This window comes from Danio rerio, chromosome 7 (genome assembly GCF_049306965.1).
Source record: "Danio rerio strain Tuebingen ecotype United States chromosome 7, GRCz12tu, whole genome shotgun sequence".
Classification (NCBI taxonomy): Eukaryota; Metazoa; Chordata; class Actinopteri; order Cypriniformes; family Danionidae; genus Danio; species Danio rerio.
The window spans coordinates 5,429,001-5,441,051 of record NC_133182.1 but is presented as its reverse complement, the minus strand read 5'-3'; the positions used below and the strand labels follow the sequence as shown (position 1 = coordinate 5,441,051).

The following is a 12,051-nucleotide window of genomic DNA, read 5'->3' as shown; positions in this document are numbered from 1 at the left end:
AAGACTTTTTCAATGCTTTTAAGATCCCGCGGGTACTCTGCATAAAGGTTTGTATAATATCCTACCCCAGGAACTCAGACATGTAAGGTCCTCTTTTAGCTTAAAGGGTCACGAAACACCAAAACACATGTTCTGAGCTGTTGACAGTGGTATATGTGTCCCACACTGCTAAAAACACTATTAGGACACATATATCTCACTAAAAAGTGAAAATTGGTTGTTTTTGCGTTATTTCGAGCAAATTCGTACTTCCTGTATAAAACAAATTTTTGAAGCTGCGTCACGGCCATGAGATCTTAGCGTGTGTTCCAGCATGTAGACTGGACATCTGTACCTGAGTGTTCAGAATTACAACTCTGAGTGTGTTGCATTCATTCATGAGTATGGCTTGGTTCAAACCAATCAGGACGCTCCATTATGTATGTGCTGCAACTTCACGCCTCACGTCATGTTGTCAAAAAGAGCGGGAAAAGAATAAGAATTGTTTGGAGATACGGGTCGCCAGTGTTGCTTTCATAATGTGAAGGTTTTGTTTCTATTTCTCTCTATGAGAGTGTTGCTGGAATCGTGTGGATCAGAGCACGCGGCGCGCGGCTGAAATGCGTTTGTTTGGAACATTTTTTACTCGAGAGCATTTCTCATCTATTGTGAGATCCGGATTTGCTGCTCGTCTCCTTTAAAAAAGACGCAGCTCCAGTACGTGTTGATTATTCTCACTACAGATTCGGTAAGTGTGTGCAATCAGTGCCCTTTCTTTGTTCATTCAGATGGCAAAGTTATAGTTGGTATGGTCAGCTGTACTCTTTCAGTGTTTAAAGACAGACGTTAGTCAAACTGATTTCTAAGTTACTTAGTTTACAGTATGTTAATATCACTACAATATTGAAAGATCCGCTGTAAATGCTGCTCTCTGTGTGTAAACACGTGAACACTGTAAGCAAACTTTTGCCGTCGTGTTGAATTTTCGCAGCATTTTGTGACAGGATTATCGACACACACACGGCTTTCTGACCAACTGAGTGTATCTGAGTTACAGAGAAATGCAGAGGCTTCTTCTCTTATACGACGTGCAGTGTCAAACATTTCACCATCAATAAACACTGTCTCTCTCTCCCCTGCGTGTGTGTCTGTTTTTCCTCTGTCAGCAGCACGTGCCCAAATGGCAACTCCCATTTTTATTCAAACCCTGCCCATTTTACCTCCCCCGACACTCCCACCCAAACAGAGCTAGACACACCCACTTTCCTGACTTTTTCCAAACTTGCGTTGGTTTCATACTGATTACTTTATCAAGCAATGTTTGTTTTCAACATGCATAGCTGCATTTAAAAGTAGACACTTCAAGCTTTCTAGAGATACACATCTCATCTCTGTGCGTTTTGTTTTCCTTGTCGTGCAGTGAGGGGTTTGTGTCTTTAATAAACTACGACAGTTCGCGTTCACTGAACAGTAAGACTGATTAATAAATCAATATGAAACAGCCCCCTAAAGTCACGTCTTGCTTTCAGTTTCGGGCTTTGGCGCGTTTTGCACTCACACACAAGCGTACCGCGCCAAAGCCCCAGTGAACCGCGCTCAGGCCCACCTCTTCCAACCAGGCCAGAGCCGGCCAAGTGAACCGTGCTTGAGCCCGATTCAGAGCACTCACACTTCTCAAACGATCCGGGAAACGGGCCTGGGCACGGTACGGATGGCATAGTGTGAGTACGTCCTTAGTAATGAAGTGACTTACAGACGCTGCTGTTGAATGAGTTGCTGAAGTCTTCAGTCTGTTGAAGCTCATTCAGATTCAGCTGCTCCTCATATCAGCTTGTAGTTGGAGGTCTTCAGCTCTCCTTCTTCATTCTGCTTTCTGTGGAGAGTCAGAGGTGTTTGAGAACCAGAAAACACTGACAGGACAAAACTAATGACAATAACAGAGAACATATTATAAGATAAAATAACACACAAACTACACTATTGTGAAGAATTTATTAAATACATTTGTCATCACTCATAGAGCTGTTTGAGTCACTTTATGTTTTTGTCTTTCTCCTCAGCTTTACCCACACCTACAGTGACTGTGACACCAGACAGTGCTGTATTCACTGGAGAGACAGTCAAGCTGAAGTGTGTGATTGAGTCTGATCACAGTGACTGGACATATGAGTGGTATAAAGGCACATACTCATTCTATGTAAAGTTACAATGGTCTGCTGGTGTAAACAGAGACACTCTCACTATCAGAGGAGCTGATGAGTCTGATCAGGGTCAGTACCGGTGTAAAGGACAGAGATCTGGAAGACCAAACTCATCACAATCAAGCTCTGCTGTTTCTCTCTCAGTGACGGGTGAGTTCAATATTATTATCATTGTAAAACTGTGGTTTTACTTCATAATACTGCACTTCAATACAACTCAAGCATTTTATTTCCAGGATTATTCTTTCATTCATTTTCTTGTCGGCTTAGTCCCTTTATTAATCTGGGGTCGCCACAGCAGAATGAACCGCCAACTTATCAAGCAAGTCTTTACGCAGCGGATGCCCTTCCAGCCACAACCCATCTCTGGGAAACATCCACACACACACACACACACACACACACCGGACAATTTAGCTTACCCAGTTCACCTGTACCGCATGTCTTTGGACCTGGAGGTAACCCACGTGAATAAAGGGAGAACATGCAAACTCTACACAGAAAAGCCAACTGAGCCGAGGCTCGAACCAGCGACCCAACGACCTTCTTGCTGTGAGGCGAACGTGCTACCCACTGCGCCATTGCATTGCCAATTCCAGGATTAGTGTGCAGTAATTAGTTTAACATATTCTGTTTATTTTTACACACTTGCTGTAGCAATGCTGGATTAGATGTAGAAGCTTTATCACACTCTATAACTAAATATGTTGCACATATTGCAGTTAAATTGTATTAAATTACAACTAATTCATTTAATATGAATGTCACTACTGAAGGATAATCCACTGAACAGCAGCTCCACAACACAAACAAATGAAATTGTACTGCCTAAAATATTCATCTTTCAACTACCCACTACCAACTGACCCAGCCGAGGATCGAACCAGCAACCTTCTTGTTGTGAGGTGAACGTGCTACCCACTGCGCCACCGTGTTGCTACGTTATTTTGACACAACTGAATTTTTTTAATCATCGCAAACTCCGCTAGACTAGATATTTTGCAGCACATTTCTGTTTTCATCAATATTTTGTGTGTATTAATGCAGAGAGACCAAAGCCTGTAGTGAAGGTGAGTCCAGCTAAGCGAGTGTTCACTGGAGAGACAGTCACTCTCACATGTGACATACAGACAGGAGGAAACATTCAGTGGATCAAATACAGCTGGATTAAAGATGGAGACACTCACAATCCACACAGAACAACATCAGCAGCAGAGTTGAGATTCAGAGCTGATTCTGTGTCTGTCAGTGGTCGATACAGCTGTAGAGGAGAGAGATCAGACTCACAGAGATCAGACATCAGTGCTGCTGTTAAACTGACTGTATCAGGTGAGGCTTCACATTCACATCTAGATTCTAGACCAGATTGTTCTTATTAGAAATCTGAAGTGATTCACATTCAGTCGATATTCAGATCCAGAACTGCATATAAATGGGGAAAGTGAAGCTCTCAGCCAAGTTTACAATACTTTGTACATTGATTTTTACTTTAATGAAAATTATTAAACAAACTTGATTTTTAAGAAAAAGGCATGCTTTACTATAGCTTTTTTAGCTAGGGCACTGCCATCTTGGAATATTGCTGTGTCTGACGTCCACATTTTGAGAATCTGAATCTGTTCTTCTGCAGATTTAAAACCAAAGCCTGAACTCAGATCAGATACTGCAGGAACTGCACTGACTGGAAACACAGTGACTTTGACCTGTAACACTGATCTGTCGACCGGATGGGACTTTTACTGGTACAAAAACACACAAGACTCTGAGATAAAGACGACAAGAAAAGCTAAAACATATGTAATGAAGATTAAATCAGTGTCTGATGGAGGCCAGTACTGGTGTAGAGCTGGAAGAGGAAAACCAGTCTATTACACACAATACAGTGATGAACTGACACTCAGTGTTACAGGTGAGAGAAAACAGTGTGTGATTCAGTATAATTGTATATCTACAGCACTTCTACAACTCTACATCAAGAATAAAACTATTAATCTATGTTTGTACAGAGAGTCCTAAAGCTGTGGTGACGGTGCGGCCTGATAAACATGTGTTCAGAGGAGAAACAGTCACTCTCAGATGTGAGATAAAGTGGAGAGGAAACACTGAGTGGACATACAGATGGCAAATAGAGCAAACAGACCACTATAACAAATATTATAACCAGTATAATCAACATAAAAACACTGTGAGCCGAAGCTCAGCACAAGAGTTGAAGATCAGCCGTGTTGAGGTCTTTCACCGTGGTAAATACAGCTGTACAGGACAGATGGACACTCAGATCTCTCAGCGCAGTGATGCTGTTGCTCTGACTGTGTTTTCAGGTGAGTGTGTGTGTGTGTGTGTGTGTGTGTGTGTGTTCAGTATTATCAGAGTCTGTATCTGCTCCTCTATGGCTCTGTAACTCCTCATGTTTGGTTCAGATGAAGCTCAGGCAGCAGTGCGAGTGTCTCCACAGCCGTGGCTCACTGAAGGACACTCGGTGACTCTGATCTGTGAGGTTCCAGGCTCCTCTACAGGCTGGACGTTCAGCTGGTTCAGAGATGCTGATCATCTGTCAGACAGCAGCAGAGGAGCTGGAGGCTCTTACACTCTCAGTCCTGCTGCTCTACAGCACACAGGAGTTTATACGTGCAGAGCAGAGAGAGGAGAACCAGCCTATTCCTCACAGAACAGCAGCGCACAGCCACTGTGGGTCACTGGTGAGGGAAATCAGCTTTCAGCAGCTGTCAGAGCTGTTGTTGATCTCCAATGTGCCAGTAGGTTTATGTCAGTGACAGCAGCAGTATATTTGTCTGCGTTTGCTCTCTGTCTCAGGTGTTTCTGCTTCAGTGCGTCTGGTGCTCAGGCCCAGCAGAAGTCAACACTTCTCCTCTGACTCTCTCTCTCTGAGCTGTGACTCTGCTGGATGGACAGTGAGAAGATACACACACACAAACACACAAGATTGTTCAGCACAAACAGGATCTACATGTGGAATCCAGTCTCTCAGCACATCTGACACTGGAGTTTACTGGTGTGAGTCTGAATCTGGAGAGAAACGCCATCCTCTGAACATCACTGTACATGGTGAGTCCTGTTACTAAGATCACAGCATCTACACACGCTCACGCCTCAATTACACACAGACACAGTTTCTGCATATTAACTCATTGTTTTATGAAAATACAATCAGACTGACTTGATTAACCTGATTACTATATTTCATTGGTTAAAATCTGACTACAATTAATATCAATTCATAATCGCTTTACGTTTGACAATTTAGTGGTTAAATCATATGTAGTCAAATGAGGCTTGATAATGTTATAAATTAATGAAACTGAAGATATGAACAGTTTAGTCAGATATTGAGACTCAACAGATGTGTGTTGTGTTGTGTTGTGTTGTGTTGTGTTGTGTTGTGTAGATGGTGATGTGATTCTGGAGAGTTCTGCTGATCCTGTGATTGAGGGAGAAACTCTGACTCTACACTGTTTACATCGATCTACAATCTCCTCCATCCTCACAGCTGATTTCTATAAAGACGGATCACTGATCCAGAATCAGACAGGAGAGATGAGCATCCCTACTGTCTCAAAGTCTGATGAGGGTTTCTACTACTGTAAAACAAAGAGCGGAGAGTCGCCGCACAGCTGGATCTCAGTCAGAGGTCTGAGAATAATGAGAGATTATTTACCTCTGTAATATTATCACACAGCATGTGCTTTATGAACTGGTCTGGCATCCTCTCTCTTCAGCTTCATCTTCATCTTCATCTCCTCTTGTCATTGGTGTTTCTGTGGGATTGACTGTTTTCTTGCTGCTCCTCATCTTACTGGTTCTGCTGCTGAGACACAAGAAGAAAAGAGGTGTGAGGAGTTCAGCACATGATCAATAATATGAAAGCATGTAATCAGATATATGCAAGTGAAAATTCATTAATAATGAGATTATTTTCTACTGTAGATCAGGACCACAACATTCAACAAACCAACAAACCAGTTCCAACTCAATCTGGAGAATCTCAACTGGAAAACTTTCCTCTACAGTCAGGTCAGCTTCATTAACAAATATATATATATATATTTTTTAATTGTTTTTGTTCACACAACATATGTCAATTTGATCTAATATTGTTTAAACTGTGACCTTTACTCTTTTGACCAGTTTCTTTATTTATATTAATTATTATCAACATGTCATTTATTCATGTTTGTTTTAGAGCCTGTGTCAGATGTGACATATTCAGAGGTCGTTGTTAAGAAAAAGCAACCCATGGATAAAGGTGAAAATCCTCTTCTGTACACATGGAGTCATCAGTCATGAACCAATAACACTGATGAGGAATTAAACTAAACTTACACATCATCCACTAATTAATTCCTTATTATTTCTGCAGGGGACACTGTCTCAGAGTCAACTAATGTGACATACTCAGAAGTCAGGAAAAACATGAAGAAAGGTGATGTCCTGTTTAGTTTTTTCTGAAGTATAATAATTGCAGCATGTTCTGAATATCCTGCTTGATTTTCTGTGTCAGATATTAATTCTGCAGGACCCAGTGATTTGATTTATACAGAGATCAACATGAAGGACGAAAAGAAAACCAAGAGCAAAGGTAAAACGCACTGCATCTAGTCTTGATGATTTGTGTTTACTGATGTTATGATTTAATTTAATATTAAGAAACACTTTATAATCACTAACAGCACTGACAGACACAAATCACACTTTATTCTGCAAATACAATTACAGCGATAACAGAACAGCATCTGTGTGGGATTTAATGATTAATAATCAAGTTCTTGTTTTTCTATTTCAGGATTTGGACTTGCTGATGTTCTGATGAAAATGAAATCTAAGGAGAAACGCAGCGGTAAATAGCAGACGCTCTGATGTGCTGTCATCAGCTGACTGCAGATCATGTCAAAATGCTTTTAAAGTGAAACATTTTGATATTGATTAGACCAAAATATAAAATGAAAAACTTAAATACATTTCTAAAAGAATCACCAGCATGTCTTATTTCTGAAAAAAAGTCTATCTTATATTTGGTTTTTATTGCAGTTTGAAGCTCAGCTACAGTTAACTCAATATTGAGAGTCATGGTAAAGGCTGTAAATACTCATGTACAATATGTGATTTAGTAAACTTGCAAAGAGGTCAAACAAACGTCTTTCACATTACTATGATGGGGTGTTGTGTGTGGAATCTGTAGAAAAATAATTCAATCTATTCTGGAATAAAGAACATCATAAAATGTGGAAAACAAAACTGAAGCACTGAATTCTGTCTGGATGCTCTTTATTAATTCATTCTCTGTCTGTTTTTCACTATCAGGGCAGAGCAGCGAGTCTGGAGACACTTTATACTCTGAAGTGAAGCAAAACACAGGCAGAGGTGAGAGAAACACACAGAACTGCTGCTATTGATGATAACTAGGCCAGATTTCTAGCCTATCATTGAGTGTTTATTAACTTGAGTAAATGTGTGTAAATCTATATTTATTCAGTTATTAAATTAATTACAGTAATGTTATTGACCACTATGAAAATATCCATATGACTTCTTTATATTACAGTTTGTACAGTAATATTTTCTGTCTTTTAGTAGAGATATTATATGAGAGACTTGCTTTGTTTACTACATAAAGTGCATCTAATTGGATCTGCATTGTAAACATTAAATAAAAGTTAAAAAGGTATCACTTTTTATTTCATATACAGTTATTAAGGTTTTAGTTGTGAAACTCCCAAAATAATTTAGCATAAATTCGCAGATTTTTAACTCAATTCTGCCCAGAAACAGCAAAACATGTCTTATAAAACAGATTAACCATTAACAGAAAGGGTGTTTTTAACTGATTAATGGTATCAATTAAATGACTAAAAAGTATTATTTTTGTTTGGCTGTATAAGAGGCCGATCACAGCGAACAGGCTTTTTGCCCTGAGAGTGGATTCTTCTGGATGGTTGACCAAAGGCCATGAGTGTTTTGCGCACTGATTATGCGCCCTGTGTGCCTCGTGCTTTTGCTGAGTGCTCGCAGTCTAAATAAGTCAACAAACATTCTCCAATCAAATGAAAGCAGGGGCGGGGTTTCCGTTGAGGTGACAGCAGTGTTTGTGTTGTCAAGAAGAATATGGAGATTGTTTAGAGAGTTATTAGTGAGGATCAGTGGTTAATCCTGAGTGTAAAACTGTAAATAATCAGTGTTGTTGGCATTAACTGCATTAATCTGCATGATCTATTTAAAGGTCTCTGAGTGCAGTGATGAAAACAGACACCAGAAGAGATGAACACCAGCGCTCGCTTTGCTTCAGAAACTGCTCATGACAATAATACACTGAATTATCAGAGACGCAGATTAGCAAATACATTTGTCTCTAACATTTATACATTTTCTACAGGCAGCACTCAACTCAGCTTCTCGAACACTTCCCAGTATTACAATGTTCTAAATAGTGTCTTTGAGGATTTTGTTGAGATATACTGTATATAAATAAATGTTTGTAGTTTCTCACACATTAATATATTTTGATATGCTGTTTTTTTTCCTGTAAGAGATTTCTCTCTGATAAATATAAACATTTATGATATTGTTTGAATGACCTCTTTAACGTTGCAAAAAAAGTAAATGCTTTTAATCTTTGTTTTTACGATCATAATAAAGCATGTTTTGGGCAGATTAGGTCATGTCTCGGGTGTTTCTCTGTGTATTTTCTGATTCTCTTTTACTGCAAATCAAAAGTAAAATACACTGAGAATAAACTGATGGTGAGCATTAATTCTTTAAAGGCTTCACCTGACTCAGTATATTATAAAATCAGTGAACAAGCTTTCATCATTTGAAGAAATGTTAAAAATAATATAATATAATTCATAATTGTATTATCAGTGGTTTGTTAATGACATTATTAATTCATTAAAAACTAAATTTAAAGTAAATAGTAAAAAAAGATAAACAAATCTAAATTAATTACCTAAAAATTCATAAAATATAATAGGAATCATTTTTGATTTAATCATAGAAGCAAACAACCTTTCAAAATTATATTTGGCTTAATTCAGGGTTTTTCAAAGTCTAAGACAGTGGGCCTCCCTTTTGACAACTTATCCATTGGCGCCCCCCTCCTCCTGAACACGCACACACGCACGCACACACAAAATTCTGGAGGTTTTCCTGCTACCTCATCATCAAGTTTAGCGGATCTCATGCTGTCATTAGCCAAAATAACTTGACAAACCACACATAAAGGTCGTGGTTCATCAGCTGGTCCTGTCCACGTAAATCCTAAACTCAAATACTGATCATCATATTGTCGTCTTTTGGGTTTAAGCCCTGAACTTGAAGGCTTTGAATCGGGGGGTGTCAGAAACCGATCCATTGTATTAGCAGCATGATTAGCAGGCATATACCTGTATTGGCAGGCTTTCCAAACAGAAGCGAATTCACAGCTATGGCCTTCTGGGTAAAAAAGGTTTTCTTATTTTTGACGTATTATTTTTTTAGCTTTGTTTAATTAAAACGTTTAAAAATAATAAAAAATACATATAATAATTTAAGTGAATAATTATATTGTTATTATATAATATTTTTCCCGCGCCTCCCTGTACATGCTCTGGCGCCCCCCAGGGGAGGCGCGCTTCACACTTTGAAAACCCCTGGCTTAATTCAATCTCCTCTGCTAATATACAGTAGATGGCCATTCTGCCTCTAGATAAGAAAACATTTACCAACTGACATTCACGTTTTAGTTTTGTTACATTCGAAACCCAACATAAATGTAGGAGATGGAGGAAGATCAAACATATTTCATTGTTCATAAACTTTTTAAGCAGCTCTCGCAAACCCAAAACTCCCCCACCGGGAGGTGATAAGAGCTCACACTCAGGTTAGAGTTACCATGCAAACCATCTTGATAGCCAAGCCTCAAAGTCTTTCACACTCACACATGGACAGAACTGGGCATGGGGCGATAACCGTTTTCACGGTATACAGTTTATTTAACGGCACAAATCAAACACAAACAAATGACACCAGTTTTGTGTGATTTAGAGGAAATAATGGGGTGGAGAGTGACGTCACAGCTCACGAAGTGTTTTGATTAGGCAATATCTAAACGATAAAAATAGATAGTCTCTATTTTAACGGCACAAAAAAGCACAAAGGAGTGACATCAGTTTTGTGCAATTTAGACAACCTGGAGTGGAGAGTGACGTCACGACTCCCGAAATGTTTTTATTAGGCATTATCTAAACAATAAAGATAGATAAAGGGCTCTATTTTGAAGATCTAAGCACAAAGTGAAAAGCGCAAGCCGCAAAAGCATTAGGTGCATGTCAGAATCCAGTTTTGCTATTTTAAGGACGGAAAATCTACTCTATGCTGTGGCACATGGTCTAACAGTGTTGAGCTTATTCTCTTAATGAGTTATAGGTGTGTTTTGAAAATAAACCAATCAGAGTCTCATCTCCCATTCACTTTAAGAGTCAGTTGCAACGTGCCATAGCGCATTTGCCTTTTTACATGACGACTTTGTAAGTGGAAAAACTGAACGCTTCACTAGAGAGAAAACAGTTAAACAGAGCATCTGTAGCACCGAGAATGAGAAAATGAGCCTCCTCATTCTTTACTTTCACTCTAACTCTTGTGGATAGGGAAACGCGTTGAACGCATAGACAACCATTAGCCTATAAATAATTAATTTGGTTTGTTAAGCGCAGATTTGTGACACAACTATTTCTAAATTCAGTTCTAATTTCCAGCAAACGAATAAATGAACAATAATAACGAAGTGTGCTCAAAAACCTGAGTTATATCCAAATACACATGCTATGCGTCATATGGTCTAATACCTGACAGGTGGACAAATCTAAGCTTGTTTTTAATAAAACAAATATAAATATGCATATAATAAATAATACTGCTAATAATAATAACATTATACTAAAGCAAATTGTCACAAATAAACTGAAAAAGCCCTCCGAGATAAAGAAGGCATGGAGGTGAGGGTTTTTATATATTTATGTAGGCTAGAAAATAATAATTTTTGTAATATCCTCATTGCGTCGGGCGTATGATAGGGCCCAAAGTCTTTATTTTAACGGCACAAACAGCACAAATCCAGCACAAACAAATGACACCAGTTTTGTGTAATTTAAACAACCTGGGGTCCGTTCTTCGTACCTCGCTTAAATGATCTAAGATGATTTGGCAGATCTTTAAATCTTGATAACTGATCTCTCGCTAATTTGGTTCTTCAAACTAGTTCGCGAATCAGATTAGAAAGCCTGGATAAACTGATCTGAGATCACTGCTTGTGTTGTGAAGGAGAGATCTATCGATCCTCGAAATCATGATCAGCAATGCAACGATTGGCTGACGGCACAGCTGCGTAATGACATCATCTGATTAATATTCCATTATTCATGTGAGCAAAATTACATCAAATTAGCAGTAAACGGTTCGTTAAATATGACACGCAATAACCTTCCACATTTGTTGTGAGCTGCAGGCTTTCTACTTTCATGTGTCAAGAGTATTCATCATGTATTTCAATGCATATCAATGTATTTAGTTCTACATTTAGAAAAGATTTTCTTTATTATAGTAGCCGTTTTTTAATCTGTGTAAAGAATAACTGGTTGTTTACAAAAGCATTTTGATATTGGTAAAGACGTCTGCAACTTTTGTGAAGCATCAAATGACCGGCATATTAACTATCAAAACATGTTTATGACTGCTGAAATGTATTATTGCTTTAAAAAAAAGTCACATATTGTGCATTTCTATTATACACAATTTGTACTAAAGCGATCTAATCTAAACGTTCATATCAATAAGTTTTCTCTTTGCACCACCAGGTGGCAGTCTTTGTACTTTCATTTCG

At 38.7% G+C, this 12,051-nt stretch overlaps 1 protein-coding gene and 1 long non-coding RNA gene across 6 annotated transcripts in view; one reads left to right on the top strand and one right to left on the bottom strand.

Annotated features, from left to right (window-relative positions):
- LOC565947 (novel protein containing immunoglobulin domains) overlaps positions 1-8,850 on the top strand; it is a 34,121-nt gene extending 25,271 nt beyond the window's left edge. For 4 of the 5 annotated variants that reach the window (XM_073907962.1, XM_073907960.1, XM_073907963.1 and 1 more), the window contains 15 exons: positions 2,040-2,330; positions 3,228-3,509; positions 3,811-4,089; positions 4,187-4,501; positions 4,601-4,879; positions 4,995-5,246; positions 5,587-5,829; positions 5,918-6,028; positions 6,126-6,212; positions 6,382-6,444; positions 6,559-6,621; positions 6,700-6,777; positions 6,982-7,035; positions 7,500-7,559; positions 8,416-8,850. In XM_073907962.1, the coding sequence (XP_073764063.1) occupies positions 2,040-2,330; positions 3,228-3,509; positions 3,811-4,089; positions 4,187-4,501; positions 4,601-4,879; positions 4,995-5,246; positions 5,587-5,829; positions 5,918-6,028; positions 6,126-6,212; positions 6,382-6,444; positions 6,559-6,621; positions 6,700-6,777; positions 6,982-7,035; positions 7,500-7,559; positions 8,416-8,423 (2,465 nt within the window). In that variant the 3' untranslated portion in view covers positions 8,424-8,850. The remainder of the gene's footprint in view (positions 1-2,039; positions 2,331-3,227; positions 3,510-3,810; positions 4,090-4,186; positions 4,502-4,600; positions 4,880-4,994; positions 5,247-5,586; positions 5,830-5,917; positions 6,029-6,125; positions 6,213-6,381; positions 6,445-6,558; positions 6,622-6,699; positions 6,778-6,981; positions 7,036-7,499; positions 7,560-8,415) is intronic. The other variant, XM_073907964.1, reaches the window with a different exon arrangement.
- LOC141375273 (uncharacterized) overlaps positions 1-12,051 on the bottom strand; it is a 256,688-nt gene that overhangs the window by 121,755 nt on the left and 122,882 nt on the right. The window contains exon 6 of the long non-coding RNA XR_012383043.1: positions 1,733-1,852. This is a non-coding gene — a long non-coding RNA (uncharacterized lncRNA). The remainder of the gene's footprint in view (positions 1-1,732; positions 1,853-12,051) is intronic.